This window comes from Sminthopsis crassicaudata, chromosome 2 (genome assembly GCF_048593235.1).
Source record: "Sminthopsis crassicaudata isolate SCR6 chromosome 2, ASM4859323v1, whole genome shotgun sequence".
Taxonomy (NCBI): domain Eukaryota; kingdom Metazoa; phylum Chordata; class Mammalia; order Dasyuromorphia; family Dasyuridae; genus Sminthopsis; species Sminthopsis crassicaudata.
In genome coordinates, this window is record NC_133618.1 from 236,755,472 (window position 1) to 236,771,283 (window position 15,812).

The window sequence follows — 15,812 nt, forward strand, 5'->3', positions numbered from 1 at the left end:
CACTTCAGGTTTTAGAGAACTTACATTCTTCCTCTGGGTATTCTGATGGTCATTACTGAGCTACCTACATGTCTACCTCTTTGAAATGACACCCCAGAGTAAGCTATAGCATAGCAAGCATAAAGCAGGTAATCCAATAGTCTCTCCCCTTGGGTATTCATGACCCTAAAGGGTGTATATTTCTGAAAGTCTTTCTCCATAAAGACTAGGCTAATAGAAGTCTTTGGCAAGTTCCAAGTGTTCAGAATTAACTGGGGCTTCTAACTCCAAATTCCCCAGAGCAGTCATTTTCTACCCTCTTTGAAAAACCTGTGTCAGATCCCTAAATTCTGTTGAATAGATGAGAAAGAGTTACATAATCACTTTTTGCCTAGAGTCGTCTATTATGGATTGGTTGATACAAAATGGTTCCCCCTAACAAGACAGGGAGAACTTGGGAATCTTCTGTTGTTAATGGAAATCGTACATTAAAATTCACACTTGGGAGGAGGAGGCAGTTAGGTGATGCAGTGGATAGAGCACTGGCCCTGAAGTCAGGAAGACCTGAGTTCAAATTTGGTCTCAGAACTAAAGATCATTATTGATCACAAAATAGAAAATTTTGATTACATCAAGTTAAAAAGTTTTTGCACAAACAAAACTAATGCAAATAAGATTAGAAGGGAAGTAACAAATTGGGAAAACATTTTTAGAGTTAAAGGTTCTGATAAAGGTCTCATCTCCAAAATATACAGAGAATTAACTTTAATTTATAAGAAATCAAGCCATTCTCCAATTGATAAATGGTCAAAGGATATGAACAGACAATTTTCAGATGATGAAATTGAAACTATTTCCACTCATATGAAAGAGTGTTCCAAATCACTATTGATCAGAGAAATCAAATTAAGACAACTCTGAGATACCACTACACACCTGTCAGATTGGCTAAAATGACAGGAACAAATAATGATGAATGTTGGAGGGGCTGTGGGAAAACTGGGACACTGATGCATTGTTGGTGGAGTTGTGAAAGAATCCGGCCATTCTGGAGAGCAATCTGGAATTATGCCCAAAAAATTATCAAAACGTGCATGCCCTTTGACCCAGCCATGCTACTACTGGGCTTATATCCCAAGGAAATACTAAAGAAGGGAAAGGGACCTGTATGTGCCAAAATGTTTGTGGCAGCCCTTTTTGTAGTGGCTAGAAACTGGAAAATGAATGGATGTCCATCAATTGGAGAATGGTTGGGTAAATTATGGTATATGAATGTTATGGAATATTATTGTTCTGTAAGAAATGACCAAAGGAGGAATACAGAGAGGCTTGGAGAGACATCAACTGATGCTGAGTGAAACAAGCAGAACTAGGGGATCATTATACACTTCAACAATGATACTATATGAGGATGTATTCTGATGGAAGTGGATATCTTCAACATAGAGAAGAGCTAATCCAATTCCAATTGATCAATGATGGACAGAATCAGCTACACCCAGAGAAGGAACACTGGGAAATGAGTGTAAACTGTGAGCATTTTTTTTTTTGTTTTTCTTCCCAGATTATTTTTACTTTCCGAATACAATTCTTTCTTTGCAACAACTACAACAAAATTCAGTTCTGCACATATATATTGTACCTAGGATATACTATATTTATTTAACATGTATGGGAATGCCTGCCTGCTGGAACTGTCTTCCCAGAAATCAGCTGGAGTCAGGATCACTAAATGTCTTTATTCTTGATCTTTTACAGTCAAGTTCAGGGGGTTAGGCCTAGCTGCCTCACACACACCTTCCTCTCTCAAACACCAAGAGAGACTGAGTCAGCTTCTTCGCCTCACTTCCTCTTCCTCCTCCTACTCCTCCCACACACATCACTCCCCCCTCTTTGTCCCACCAATCAAGTCAGCACAGAACAACTGGGGAGGGTCAACCTTTAAACAAGTTAATAGGGAACTGTCCAATTGGCAATTAGTCTCACCTGCTTCATTATCCAAGTGCATTGCTCAGTTCTAGCCCTTTACACCTGCCATTTAGGGGAGGGGGTGGAAGGAAAGAGGGGGTGGAAGGAAGGAGAGGAAAAATTCAGAACAGAAGGGATAATGTTGTAAAAAAAATTTATCTATGCATATGTACTGTCAAAAAAATGTTATAATTATAAAATTAATAAAAAAAAATTTTGGTCTCAGATACTTAATATGTCCTAGCTGTGTGACCCTGAGCAAGTCACTTAACCCCAATTACCTTGGGTTGGGGGGAAACTTACACTTGTCTAAATCCTTCTAGTTTTAATATCTTTCCCTCCCCTCAAAAAAGTGGCAAATATTTCAGAGAGTGAAGTAGGAAGAGATTCATAATTATACTTAGTCATTAATGCAGAAACTAGGGGATATTCTAGGAAATGGGAATTCTATTAAGTCCTTCTACTGGACTGACTTCTAAGATGCATGGCTAATATGTGAGAAAACCTTGAAGTATCTACATCTATACTAATTCCTGGAAGGTGACTATGGACTTGGTCAAGTGTTCAGGAGCCAAAAGAACACAGAATTACAATCAAAGGTTCTCTCCTCTGGGGTAAGAACCAATGGAGGAATTTTGCCCATGTGTCCTATGGCATCAGTTAGTGTGGCGTATGTCAACATGCATCAGAGATATTAAATGACCACATGAAAACTATTACAAGGATAGCAGAGTTTGGAAAGAGGATCCAGTGTCAATGTGGACACAGAACTGGTAATGGCATGTTGTGCTGGACACAGGACCATATGATTCCCCTGAAGGGCAAGGCAGCTTTTCATGCCCAGCTTGACCTCTTGTGCCAAACACAGCATCAAACTAATCCTAGTGGTCCTCCACCTGTCCCCAAATGGCAAAAAGCACTGTCCCATCTCAAGTCAAGATAAGTTTCCCCTGCTAATTAAAAGCTTCATAATTATGCATTGCCCAGGACAGGTGTCCCAGCTCCCAGAAGCTACATCTGTGATAAATCAATGCCACCCTGGGAAGGGTTAGAGTTCTCCACACAAATGGTTTCTGGAACCCTGGCTCCAGGAACACTTATAAGAACATATTATTCTTAGAGATAGTTCCAGGTGAACTTATTTGGCCCTTCCTTATTTGTACTCCTATGCAGTGTTGTCTTAATTTCAAGATTCTTGTTTCCTCAGAGGGGTTCATAAATACAAAAGAATTTGTTTAGGTCTCCTTCAAATTACAGACTTTCTTTCCTCTAGGATAGTCTGGACATCTCCTTCCAAGAAAAGGCTTGGAGGACCAACGGTGGTATTGCTGAGAGGCACTGCTTTTTTGGAGATGGTGGGACTCTAACTACCTAATCTAATTATCTACTTGGAAGAAAGAATATCCTTTAACTGACTTAGTATATAGGTACATAGGTAAGGTAAGTCCTTATTTAGTCCCTGTGAAAGAAGGAATTAGCCCCTTAACTGAAGCCTTTAAGGGGACAAAGGTTTAATATCATTTCTCAGGAAAAGGGAAGTTTGGACAGATATGCTAAGGAATAGTGAGTTGGGGGCAGTAGAGGGATCAACCTAGATCCCGCGAACAGTTATTTGCAAGAGGCTTATGATTGCTTAGCCTCTTCACTACAAACATAATGCAGAATTGTTGACTATGCTGAAGGGTGCATGCTGTAGTTTTAACGTTCCTACAGCTGTTCCTGCTCATTGTCTCCCTCCCAACACACCATTTTTTCCCCTTTCTTCCCTCCCACCCCACCCCCAAGCAATTATGGTTAAGTGACTTGCCTAGAGTCACACAGCTGGTAAGTGTCTGAGGTTCTATTTGAACTCAGATCCTTCTGATTACAGGGCTGGTGCTCTATCCACTATACCACCAGTGTCATTGTCATTGCTCATTGTCAACTCCTCATATAAAGAAAAGAAACCATGCAGGTATCATCATCTGTGGCTCTTATACTCTGAGTACTTCTTTGGTTCCAATTTAACTAATGTATATTAGGAGAATTCACCATTTAGCATCACCTCCCACATGGACCAGACAACTGAGAAGTCTCATCAATCCAAAGTTGGTGATAGGAAATGCCTAGGATCTGTGGCTTTTATTCTTTCTTCACATTTTTTGTTTGGTTTTTCCTCTCATTATGGTACATTTTGTTGGGGGGATTTTTTTTTCCCTCCAACTCTGGGCCATGCCAGGAAGACTTGCCCAATTAGCCCTAAAAGCACTGAAATAATGGAAGGTTCTCTAGAACAAAGATATACCATATGGCCTATGAGTTCTATGTGGCTTATAATATTCCCAAGTATGGTCCAAATAAGATTAAAATGTAGTTCTCCACTCTGAGTTAAATGGCTAATATACTAATAAAAAAAAATAACTATTATTTGAACATGTGTGGTAACCCTGTGGCTCACAGGGATATTGATGCATGATTTAATGGCCCCCATTTCTACCTGAGTTTCATTACATTACTAAAGATTCTTAGCCATCAAGAGGTGCTGTAAGATTATAACTAATATTTACCAGCATTTTCCTGACACACTTTCTTCAGCTCCCTATTATTCAGGAGACATTTCTTCTTCCTCAGATCTCTCAGAACATTTTGTACCTTTACTACTTACTTTATATTTTATAATATTATTATTTGTCTTCATGTCTTAGCTCCTCAACCCAATTAAGTTTTGTTTGTTTGTTTGTTTGTTTTTTCCTGAGGCTGGGGTTAAGTGACTTGCCCAGGGTCACACAGCTAGGAAGTGTTAAGGGTCTGAGACCAGATTTGAACTCAAGTCCTCCTGAGTTCTCACCTTGTAATTGTCCAGACAACCTAGAGTTCTCCACCTAGTAATCCTAACACTTAAGTCCTTCCTGGTTCTGACATTTTGGGGTCACATGAGCTACAGTTCTTTATGAAGCTTTTCTGGTCATAGTAAAAGCAGAAAATAAAGAAAGGCATTCATCACAATACTGGATCAAACACAATCTAGTATGACTATATGTTAACTACATGAAAGTCCATGGAGAAACTGCCATGCAACTGCTCCCACACATATCTACATATATTAAAGGTACTCTTGCTTCTATCTGTTGGCTTCCTTTCTTAAATTACCAGAAATGTTTTAAAATTCCAATTAAAGATGCTTCATAAATTTCATTTCACAGACACCAAAGTCCATCATCCTTTGCTGCTAGTCATTTTTAAGAAGTACCATGCCTTGATTCCCTAGATACTGAAACAATAACATTAACCAATATACTACCTATCACCAATCTCCCCATCATCACATACTTCTCCCTACATATTCTACCCCCAAAGTCTTACAAATTGCTATCTGAGTAAAAGAGTATTTGCTCAAGGATCTTAGGCACACTTATCTCTGTTCAGATTATATCTACTTAATTTCCCCTGCAAGTTACTGTATGGCTGCCAGTGAAGGATCAGCATCCCTAAGGCTGTAATTGATATCTGAATAAAGATAGTTCAAGGGTCCTAAAGCAGAATATGGACAGGAAACAAATTTAGGAAATCCTGCTCTCTGTTACAGGAAATGAATCTGTGCCAACTGGTAAAAATTACTCTCACAACTTTAGAGTAAAATGAATACAAGTTTCTGTATGTATTTCATAAATTGACCTGCCTGGGATATTGTATTGCTATAGAATTTCAAAGAGAATATTTTCAACCCTAGTAAAATTTTCACTTAATCCAGAAAGAATTCAGAAACAATACGGTTTTCTGAAGGATTCTATTTAAGCTAAAATGAAGAAGTAGGACTGATAGTTTAAAAAAATTATGATCATGAATGACTTCAAAAGTGTTGTCTTTAGTCAAACTTCAGCAAAACAACTCAGGATTCACAATTCAAGTAAAAAAAAGAGAAAATGAAAATTTTCCCTTAATGAAAAAAAGGAAGTGCTTCAATTCTCTGAATTGACATTAATGTACAACTTTGAACTAAGTCCTATGGAAAAAAAATTACATCTAAATTGTATTTTAAAGTTTCCAAAATATTTCACTCATAACCATTGTACACTTGTATATAGTGCAAGTATTATTATCCCTACTTTACAGCTGAGGAAACTGAGATTCAGAAAAGTATGTGACTTTGGAACCCTGAATAAGCATAATAAAGGCAAAAAGATGAAGCAACAGGAATATTTATTCTGGCCCAATACAGATAAACAAGTGTCAGAACCAGGAAGTTTATTGGGTTTCTTGACTCTAGGTTCAATGCTTTCTACAGTACTATGTAATACATATACATCTCAAACTCCAGATGGGTATAAATAAACATGTGAAGGACTATTAAAAACCCAATAGAATTCAAATAATTATCCAATTTTTCAAATAATATTAGGAACCAATCATGAGCAATAAGATAATCAACATCTGGAAATTATGCAGACCCCAATTCTATCGAGTAATGGGAGCAAATCAATCAACAATCATTTATTTAAGTTCCTGCTCCTTGCCAAGATATAGAGCAGGAACTTATTAAATGCTAAGGATACAAAGAATATACAAAGAAATGTACTGAGAATGCAAAGAATAAAGCAATTCCTCCTTCCAAGAAATTTACACTCTACAAAAGCATATAAATATATGTATGTGTTTTTGTCTATATGCATGTGTGTATATAGGAGCAATTTGTGAGCACAGTGGATAGAGTACTGGATTTGAAATCAAGAACACATCTTCCTGAGTTCAAATCCATTTCAGACACTTACTAGCTGTGTGACTCTAAGCAAGTCACTTAACCTTGTTTGCCTGTTTTCTCATCTGTAAACTGAGCTGGAGAAGAAAATGGCAAACCACTCTATTATCTTTACCAAGAAAATCCCAAATGGTATGCTGAAGAATTGAACATGACTGAATAACAACAACAAATATATATTTAAATATATACACACAAAGGATAATATATTCTTTTCCTCTGGATTACCCTTCAGCAATAATAGTTAGCATTTATATAGCACCTACTATGTGCCAAGTAAGGATGTTATAAATATTAACTCATTTGATCCTCACAACCACCTTGGGAGGTGAGTGCTATTAATACCTCACTTTACAGTTGAGCAAACTAAGACAGAAGTTAAGTGACTTGCTTAGCATCACACTGCTAGTAAGTATCTGAAGACTGTATTTAATTTGTATTTGAACTCAGATCCTCCTAACTCTAAGAGGCTCAGCCAGAGTTCTATACACTGCTCCACCTAGCATTCTCCCATCTGATAAAGCCATTATTCATAACCCAACTCTCAAACTAGAAGAAATCTCAGAGAACCAAGAATAGATGTCACCAAATAAGTCTATTAACTCAAAATATTTCTGATAATTATACTTGATTTAGAGTTTTGTTGTTGTTCTTTTCTTTTGGGGAAAGTCACATAGATATTGCAAGTAGACAAGAAAGAAAATGTTAATTTCTGCACATTTCTAAACTTAAAGCTGCATATGGGACCACAAAGAAATCTTTGTCTTCTAAAAAAAGTTTATCCAAATTACATTGTCAAAATTTCAAAGAGTCTAGTAGTTATGCCAATACTAGCAATTTGTCACACTGTAAATGTGGCACAGATTTTAGCAGTCATTGATGACATGAAATTCCAGTATCCAAATTCTTAGTACAAATGAAGTCAAAGAAAAATTAGAGAGAACAAGAGGGCAAAGGACATGTATAAGATTTCACATAAGTTTCATTTCATGCCTCTAAGGCACATGCATTTGGGTCTTCCACGCTAAAAGATTATGAGCTCCATGATGGTGGGAGCAGCTTAGCTCCCCTCTGCCAGGGCCCAGTGCAGGTCTCTATAGATAAAAATTACTTTTAATAGATTTTGATACTTGATTAACTTAAGACAAAGTTTTTAATTTCTTTGTATGCCATGGACATTTTTGGCAGCCTAATGAACTCTATCGAGTCTTCTCACAATGTTTGTAAATGAATAAAATAAAATACATAGAATTTACAACGGGAAAAAAAAGCATACTGAGCTAGTAAAAAAAAAATCATAAATTCTGGTTTTAAAAGTTCTGATCTAAGGGATCTTAGAGTATCAGAAGTTAATTGTGAGGTAAAATAAAGTGATCTAAAGATATCAGAGCAACTCTTTAAAACAGAAAAATCAATGTATCTAGAGCCATAAAAGAATCCTAAAAACAAACAAAAGAACCTGATCATTCCCCTCTTCATTTTTCAGGTAAGTAAACGGAGACTCAGAGAGGTTAAGTGAGCTGTCCAACATCATACAAGTAATAAGTAGCAGAGCTGGGATTTGACTCCCAGTGTAGTGCTCTATTATACCAGATCTGCTTTTCCTTTTAAAAAGGAGAAGAAATTACTCAAAGTGCAGATCTCATATATGAAGATTGATTAATGGGTCATTCTCCCACTAAAGGTGGACTATTCCAGATGGCTTTAAAATAACATAATAGTGCCCAGTGCTCATTAAAATCAATATTCCAAGGGGCAGTTAGGTGGTGCAGTGGATAGAGTACCAGCCCTGAATTCAGGAAGACCTGAGTTCAAATCTGGTCTCAGATACTTAACACTTCCTAGCTGTGTGACCCTGGGGAAGTCACTTAACTCCAGCTTCAGAATAAAGAAATAAAGAAATAAAATAAAATCACTACTCCATCAGGTAGTCTATCTTGCTTAAAATACAAATTTAATTTCCAAACAGTTTCCCCTTAGATTCTGTTTATAAAATTGATAAGCTTGCTTGAATATATGAGCAAGGAAAATGATCCGTTTAGCTGACCATAATGCTTTTGATGCAGAGAAACTTTAAGGTTCATCCATTTAAAATGGAAATACGGTAGATAGCTTAATGTTTCATTCAGTTTCAAGTTTGAGACAAATCCTTGGGAGGGTAGAGTAGGAATTTGGAGAGTGTGGTCTAGCATCACTAAATTTAGAGTCTGAAAAGTTGGGTCTGGAATTTTGGCTATAAAGAGCTATGTGCCTATGGGCAGATGGCTTTCCCTTTCTGAATCTTGGTTCACTGTCTGTAAAATGGATGTTCTAATATTTGCATATTCTAAACCTCACTACTTTGGCTAAGGTGCTTTGGAGATTGTTGAGAATGTATCCAAATAAGTTGTTCATAATTAATGATTATATAATGATCAGTCCTAATACATAATTAAGAGAACAAATAATTGATTTTTGTGAATTATGTCACAAGTCAGCATGACAAAAGATATAAAACCACTTTCCTGCTGAGTAAGCAACCTCTACATGGAAGCAATAGGCATTCTTAATTATATGAGAAACTGAAAGAAAAACTAATTAGGAGCTCATTATGAACAAACATAAAATGGGCAACTTTGTTTCCAGGATCTACACTCAATATGAAGGGAGACAAATGAGTTCTTTTGGCTTTAGTAATAGAATATGATTCAACATGAAAAGACTTCTTAAAGGTATGTGGCTTTTAAATTGGACCACATGCCTTTTAAACACTAGTTATTCCTGCTGCTAATCAAGACCTCTTACTCTTTCCTAATTCCATACTAATCTTAAGGCAAAAACTTCTAACTTAAAGTCCATCTAATTCCCTCATTTATTTCTAAGTGTGTTTATCCCAAAACACTGCATTCAGTCATTTGTCTTCATTCTAATTCATTAGCAATTATCTACTCTGATTCCTAGTTTCCTGATAACTCCTTGGGAAATTGACAATTTCAAGCTTGTAAAAACGTGCAAGGAATGGCCCCCCCATTCTATGTTGTAGCTGAGCTGAGGCTTTACCTCATCTGGGCTGGATGCCTGGTATACCCGGCATGAGTCCTCATAATGCTTCTCTGCTTCTGCTTGATCCGTCACTCCATTAGACTCATAGACTGGTGTAACATTGTGGCAGAGGGCAATTGCTTTCACAGCTTCATGAACACGGCTACTCATGGTTTTCCGGACTTTGGTGGTAAGTGTAGGGCCCTTTAAAGTGGGTGGGTCTTGAGATTGCTAGAGAGAGAAGAAACCAAAAAGAATGATTAAAGATGAAGGGCTTCAAAGGGGAAAAATCCTAACCAAAGATCAATCCCGTTCCACAGTTCTCTTCATACAGGCATACATTACCCCCTTTAAATGTTTTTCACAGGTGGAATATACCAACTTGACAAATGAACTGTCCCCATTTCCAGGTATTCAGAAACTTAATATTTAACTCAGACTTTCAACAGAGGAAATATATAAAATAACAACAAAAACAGAACACACCAATCCTGGTCCTCAAATCTTTAATTCACTTTTAGGGGCCAAAGGATGATTATAGCAAATCTACTTTTCTTACAATTAACAGTAGTCAAAGTTTGAGTTCAGTAGCTCAAAATGTCTAAAAAGTCTTTAGATTTGATGTTCCATTTAAAAATCATTTCATTCAACAGAAGACAAGTGATCTGATACTTTAGAATGAATTGAGATTTAGATACATGAACACATGGTTGCCCTAAAATAGAAAACAGATGGGTTTCCTGGAACTAGAAAATAACTTTCATTTCATTTTTAATACTATTTTTAGTAGCAGCGTCAGACTTTTCAGGTAATTAGACAATTACTAAATTATACTGGTCATTGAGGGGACAAACAGTGCTCTGGCTTCCTGCTCGGTTAACCTCTGGTGTCAAGAGGACAAGAGTTTCGCTTCCAGGTCAAAGGGCATTGCATGGTAACAGTAATTAGAGTAATGAATCAGAACTATAGTTTAAATGAATCATCACTTGCCAAGTGCTTTTAATTACAAAGAATATAACATTGATATTGTAAAAAGGACCAAAAATTTACAGAAAAATTATTATTGTCACAATACAAAAATGCATCACGAGCAATTTGGACAAGTTCAATAATTTAAACTGGAAAACATGTCCTTTGGGTTATTACACATTATATAGCACCTAGATTGACATATATTATTAATATTTGTCAGGAGGATCAATTATTACAACAGTTGACAGAACAATTACTTTGGTTTGCGATATTGATACTTATTGTAACAAAGGATTTGGAGATATAAAAACTGCTAATCACAAGAATAAAATAACTCACCATATAAGGAAATTAAGTGTGGTCAGCTACCACTAACATCACAAATGAAGAAAGTCATGAATTGGTTTCCAAATTAGACTGAATGCTCACTAAAATGAACTGAGCCAAGCAAGATGACCTGAAGTTTCATGAACATACAAACTACTTGGGATCTGGTGGACCACTGGGCTGAGGGTCAGGTACTAATCTTTCAATATCTTTGGCAACTCAAGTCATAGCCTTGTGTTTTGGTTTCCTCATCCATAAAATAAGTTGACCAATATTTATCTTCCCTCCTAGGATTAGTATGATGATAAAGTAAGAATTCTCAAGTACTTTGAAAGTAAAAGCATACATGGGGGTATGCCAACTCTTAAGACAGTAACAGTAGCATTATCTTTCAACCAATTGTGATCAATTTGAGAAAAGACACTTTTAAATTTCTCCAGTAGACTCATGTAAGAGTTTCAAATCTTACCGTGTTTATCTCTATACCCTCTCCCCAGGCCCTTTAACCTAGACATATTTCTTCTTACTTAAAAAAAATGCCAGTGGAAAACAAAAACAGATGTAGTAGCCAAGAAAGGCAAGTTACTACACATTTTGCCCTGGGGAAAAACATTAGTCCCTCACATAAAAAAAAATAAAAAGGCTTCATGTGAGGTCAGAAGAGATTTCATAACCAAACACAAATAGATGTGTGGGACATTCAGATCTCTGTAGAGAGTAATTCTGCAGGGTCACAGCTCATAATAGGGAAATCAGGAGCCACTGAAAAGGTACCTCCTGCTCCTCATTAATGAAGCATTACAAATACTTTTATAGATGTTAATTCTAGGTTGTGTTAAAAGAAATCTTTTTTAAATTAAATCTCAAGTCAGAATGCATTAACTTTTATTTCTCCTAATAGGATGAATATAAATACAAAACATTAAAGAAAAGGAAATATGAGCATACAAATATCCTGGTTATTTACAGTAATTTTCAAAGGTTCCCAACTAATCTAAATCTTCCAACTTTTTCAAAGAATCAGAAGAAAACAAAGATTAAATAATTTATATTTTCAAATAAAGAAGTTGAAGCACAAAGTGATCGGTAGATTCTATTCACTTTTTGTCCCGATTCACATGGCTAGTAAGTGTCTAAGGCAAGATTCAAATTTAGCTCCTCATGATCTAAGGCCAGCTTTCTTGCCACTATTTTACCTAATTGTCACTCTATGCTTATGATACTCTATGTATATGACAATCTAAATCCAATTTTTAAAAGTTAATGATTCTAAAACAGTGGCAAAGTTGAGAAACAGTTACATTTCTGAACAGATACATGGGTATTGTATTTAGAGAGGCACAGGGTGGTACAGTGAATAAAGTACTGGACTTAGAATCTGGAAGGGCTGATACTTTCTATGTAACCTTGGAAAAATCAATTAGCATTTCTATTGGGCTTCAGTTTCTTCACCTAACAACTGAGATAATAATATTTGTACTATCTATCTATAAAAGAATCTTGTGAGACTCAAAGGAAATAATGTACATAAAGTATTTAGTAAAACTTAAAGCACTGTTATTTTTTTGAAAATCAGTAATAATATTGCAACTAGTTCATGGTAGGCGCTTGATATTTATTGAACACGTGGAAATTTAACTTTACACAAAAGATTAATGGGAGAGGCAACATTATATAACAAATAGACATCTGGCCTCAGAGCCAGGAGTTGGGTTGAAGGCTGACCTGTGGCATGTTTGACCTTAGGCAAGTCACTTGCTGTAGGCAATTCTCTTAATACTTGCAGTTGCAGAAAAGGAACTAACAGAAAATTTATTTACAGTATAAGAGCCCTTATACTGATGAAACCACAATCAAATCTCTTTCCCAAATGGGGTAGCTATTTAGTTTATAAGTAAAATTACTCACATTGTAAAAGCATTCATTAAAGATAGAATTACTCTATTCTATAAAATTACCCTTGAAAAACAATTTAGGTTTCGAATAATAATTTGCAGACATCTACCTATAACTTAGTGGGACAATTGGGAGCACAGTAGAAAATAGCACTGAACCTGAAGTCAGAAAGACCAGAGTTGAAATCCAGCCTCGGATACTTATTAGCTGGGTGACCCTGGGCAAGTCACTTAACCCTGTTGGCCTCTGTTATTTCATCTCATCTATAAAATGAGATGAAGAAGAAAATGGCAAACCATTGCAGCATCTTTGTCAAGAAAATCCCAAATAGGCCCCAGTTCATAAATGATCAAAATATATGCTCTATGTCCAAAAGGTTATAAATTCATAGAAATTCTTTTGATCTAACAATACCACTATTAGGCATGAATCCCAAAAGGGATTTTTAAAAAGGTAAAAGATCTATATGTACAAAAATATTTATAGCAGCACTCTTCTCAGGACAAAAATCTTGCCTGAAAATTGAAGGGATGCCCATCAATTGGGGATTGCCTATATGAATTGTGCTATATTGTTGTGATGGAATATTATCATTCTATGGAAGATAAGCAGGACATTCTCGGAAAAATCTGGAAAATACTTCAAGTGAATAAATATACTGTATATAAAGTAATAGCAATGTTCTGGGATGATCAACTATAAATGACTTTGTAATTCTCAGCAGTACAATGATCCATGCCTACTTTGAAGGACTTATGATAAGAAATCCTATCCATACCCAGAGAAAGAATTAATTGCATTTGAATATAGACTTTCTCTCCCTTCCCCTTCCAACTTTATTTTTCTTGAGAGTTTGTTTTTGTTTTTGTTTTTGTTTTTAGGGTAGAAGATCTATATTTTCTTTCCACACTTTAAGTTTCAGAAAAGGGAGTAATCTACATTGGATCAGGGAATTTCTTTACCTAAGGGCTCTCATACCGACAAAACTACAATTAAATCTCTTTCCCAATTGGAGTGACTATTTAGTTTACAAATAAAATTACTCACATTGCAAAAACATTCATTAAAATTAGAATTGTTATGGAAATATTTTGCATAGCTTCTCATGTGATTTATTAATGGAGGCTAGGATGGGGATAAAGGAGAAAATCTGGAATTCAAAAACTTTAAAAACAAATTCAAAAAATGATTTTAAATGTAACAGGGGAAAATATTAAACAAATAAATATTTTTAAAAAAAGAAAGAAAGAAAAAGAAAACCCCCAATAAAGTTATAAAGAGTCAGACAGGATTCAAATGACAATTTTTAGCTCAGTATTCCTTAGTCAGCACAATGTTTGACACAGACTAGGCATTTAATGCTCACTGACTTGATGTCTAGAAAAATATATTCTTCCTGAAGGTAGGAACTGCATCTTTCTTTGTCCTTATATCATCAGCTCCAGGCCAGTATTTTACATAGAGTAATTACTAAGTATTTATTGACTTGAATTCTTGGAAATGCAACTATTATTTAAATTAAGGTATACCTACCTCACAGTCATACATACTTGTCTAACACCATTAATTGTTTCCTTAAAAACACAACTTTCAGCAAAAAGCTTATCATATATAATGATTTTCATAGAAAGAATGACATGTATCACATGTGGACAGTCATGCAAATAGCACTAAGACATTTTTGTTGTGCTACAGCAAAGTTTACTTTATTATGGGAAAAATTTTGGTCAGGTCACTGACACATTTAGTTTGGTTTTTGCTCTCCTTAACTATCGATAGATCTGTGATGGGAGAAGACATGAGCATATTTGTAGGGAAGGAGTCAATAAACAAGGATAAATTTAGAATAAATAAGAGAGTGGGGATGACAAAAAGGCAAGATCTGTTGGAGGAGATAGAATAGAATGGGATTGCCTGTGCAGATAGAAGCATTTATCTTAGAAAAGAAGAGGGTTATCTCCGCATGTGATACAAGGGTGAAGGAGAAGATAGAAGAAGACATCTGAGTGGAAAAGAAAAGGAGTCCAAACTAAATTTTTTCTGTAAAACATGAGGCAAGATTCTCAGTTGAGAGGGTGGGGGAAGGGATAGTCATAGAAGGTTTAAGGAAGAATAAAAAGATGTGTAAGAGCTACTGGAAAATGGGATAAGAAATTAATAAGGGAAATCTGGAAGGATTGCTTAGTTGCTATAAGGACCCTAAATTAAGGTTTTGTTATATAGTGGATCCAAGCAAAAATGATTTAATAATTTTCTTTACCTTTGTTCAACATGTTTGTAGGAGCAAAGGCAGCAATAGAATGATCCATGTTAGATACAGATTGAAGTGGTCCAAAGCTGAGACTTGGCAGGGTACAATCCTTATTATATTAAGGGAACCAGGAATTCAAGAGAAGAAGACAATGCATAGTTGAACTTATTTACTAACGGGTCAAGATGGAGGAAAAAGGAAAAAGCAGTTAGTGCATAAAATGATAACCTAGGGAATAAAGGTTACAGTGTGGAAGAAGAATAGGGTTTGATAAGGGAAGACAGAGAGAAAGATGGAAAGTCAATAAATTATGGACAGATAAGATTTTGGAATTCTTGTTCATTAAGGAAGTACATTTGTGGGTATGACCACAAATGTGGTTGAGGAGGTCTGGAAGAATAGGTCATGAAAAATCAATAAGTTGAATAAGAGATCAAGAAAGAGACAATGAGAAAGAGAGACAGAGATTGAGACAGAGAGAGAGAAAGGAAGAGCAAGAGGAAGAGGAAAAGCAGAAGGAGTTCTCTAGCATGAGGACAGGAATTAAGGAGAAGAGAAAAACTGTGAGACAAGTGTTGAACTCATTGAGGAAGGGAGGAAAGGAAGGGAGGGAGGGAGGGAGGGAGGAAGGAAGGAAGGGGAGTTAATTGGTGGTCTATAGTC

General features: G+C 35.9%; 1 protein-coding gene across 2 annotated transcripts in view; it reads right to left on the reverse strand.

Moving 5' to 3' along the window:
* The window catches only part of ATP9A (ATPase phospholipid transporting 9A (putative)), a 148,527-nt gene that overhangs the window by 42,572 nt on the left and 90,143 nt on the right, over positions 1-15,812 (reverse strand). For both annotated transcript variants that reach the window (XM_074288613.1, XM_074288614.1), the window contains one exon: positions 9,722-9,934. In XM_074288613.1, coding sequence (XP_074144714.1) covers positions 9,722-9,934 — 213 coding nt within the window. The remainder of the gene's footprint in view (positions 1-9,721; positions 9,935-15,812) is intronic.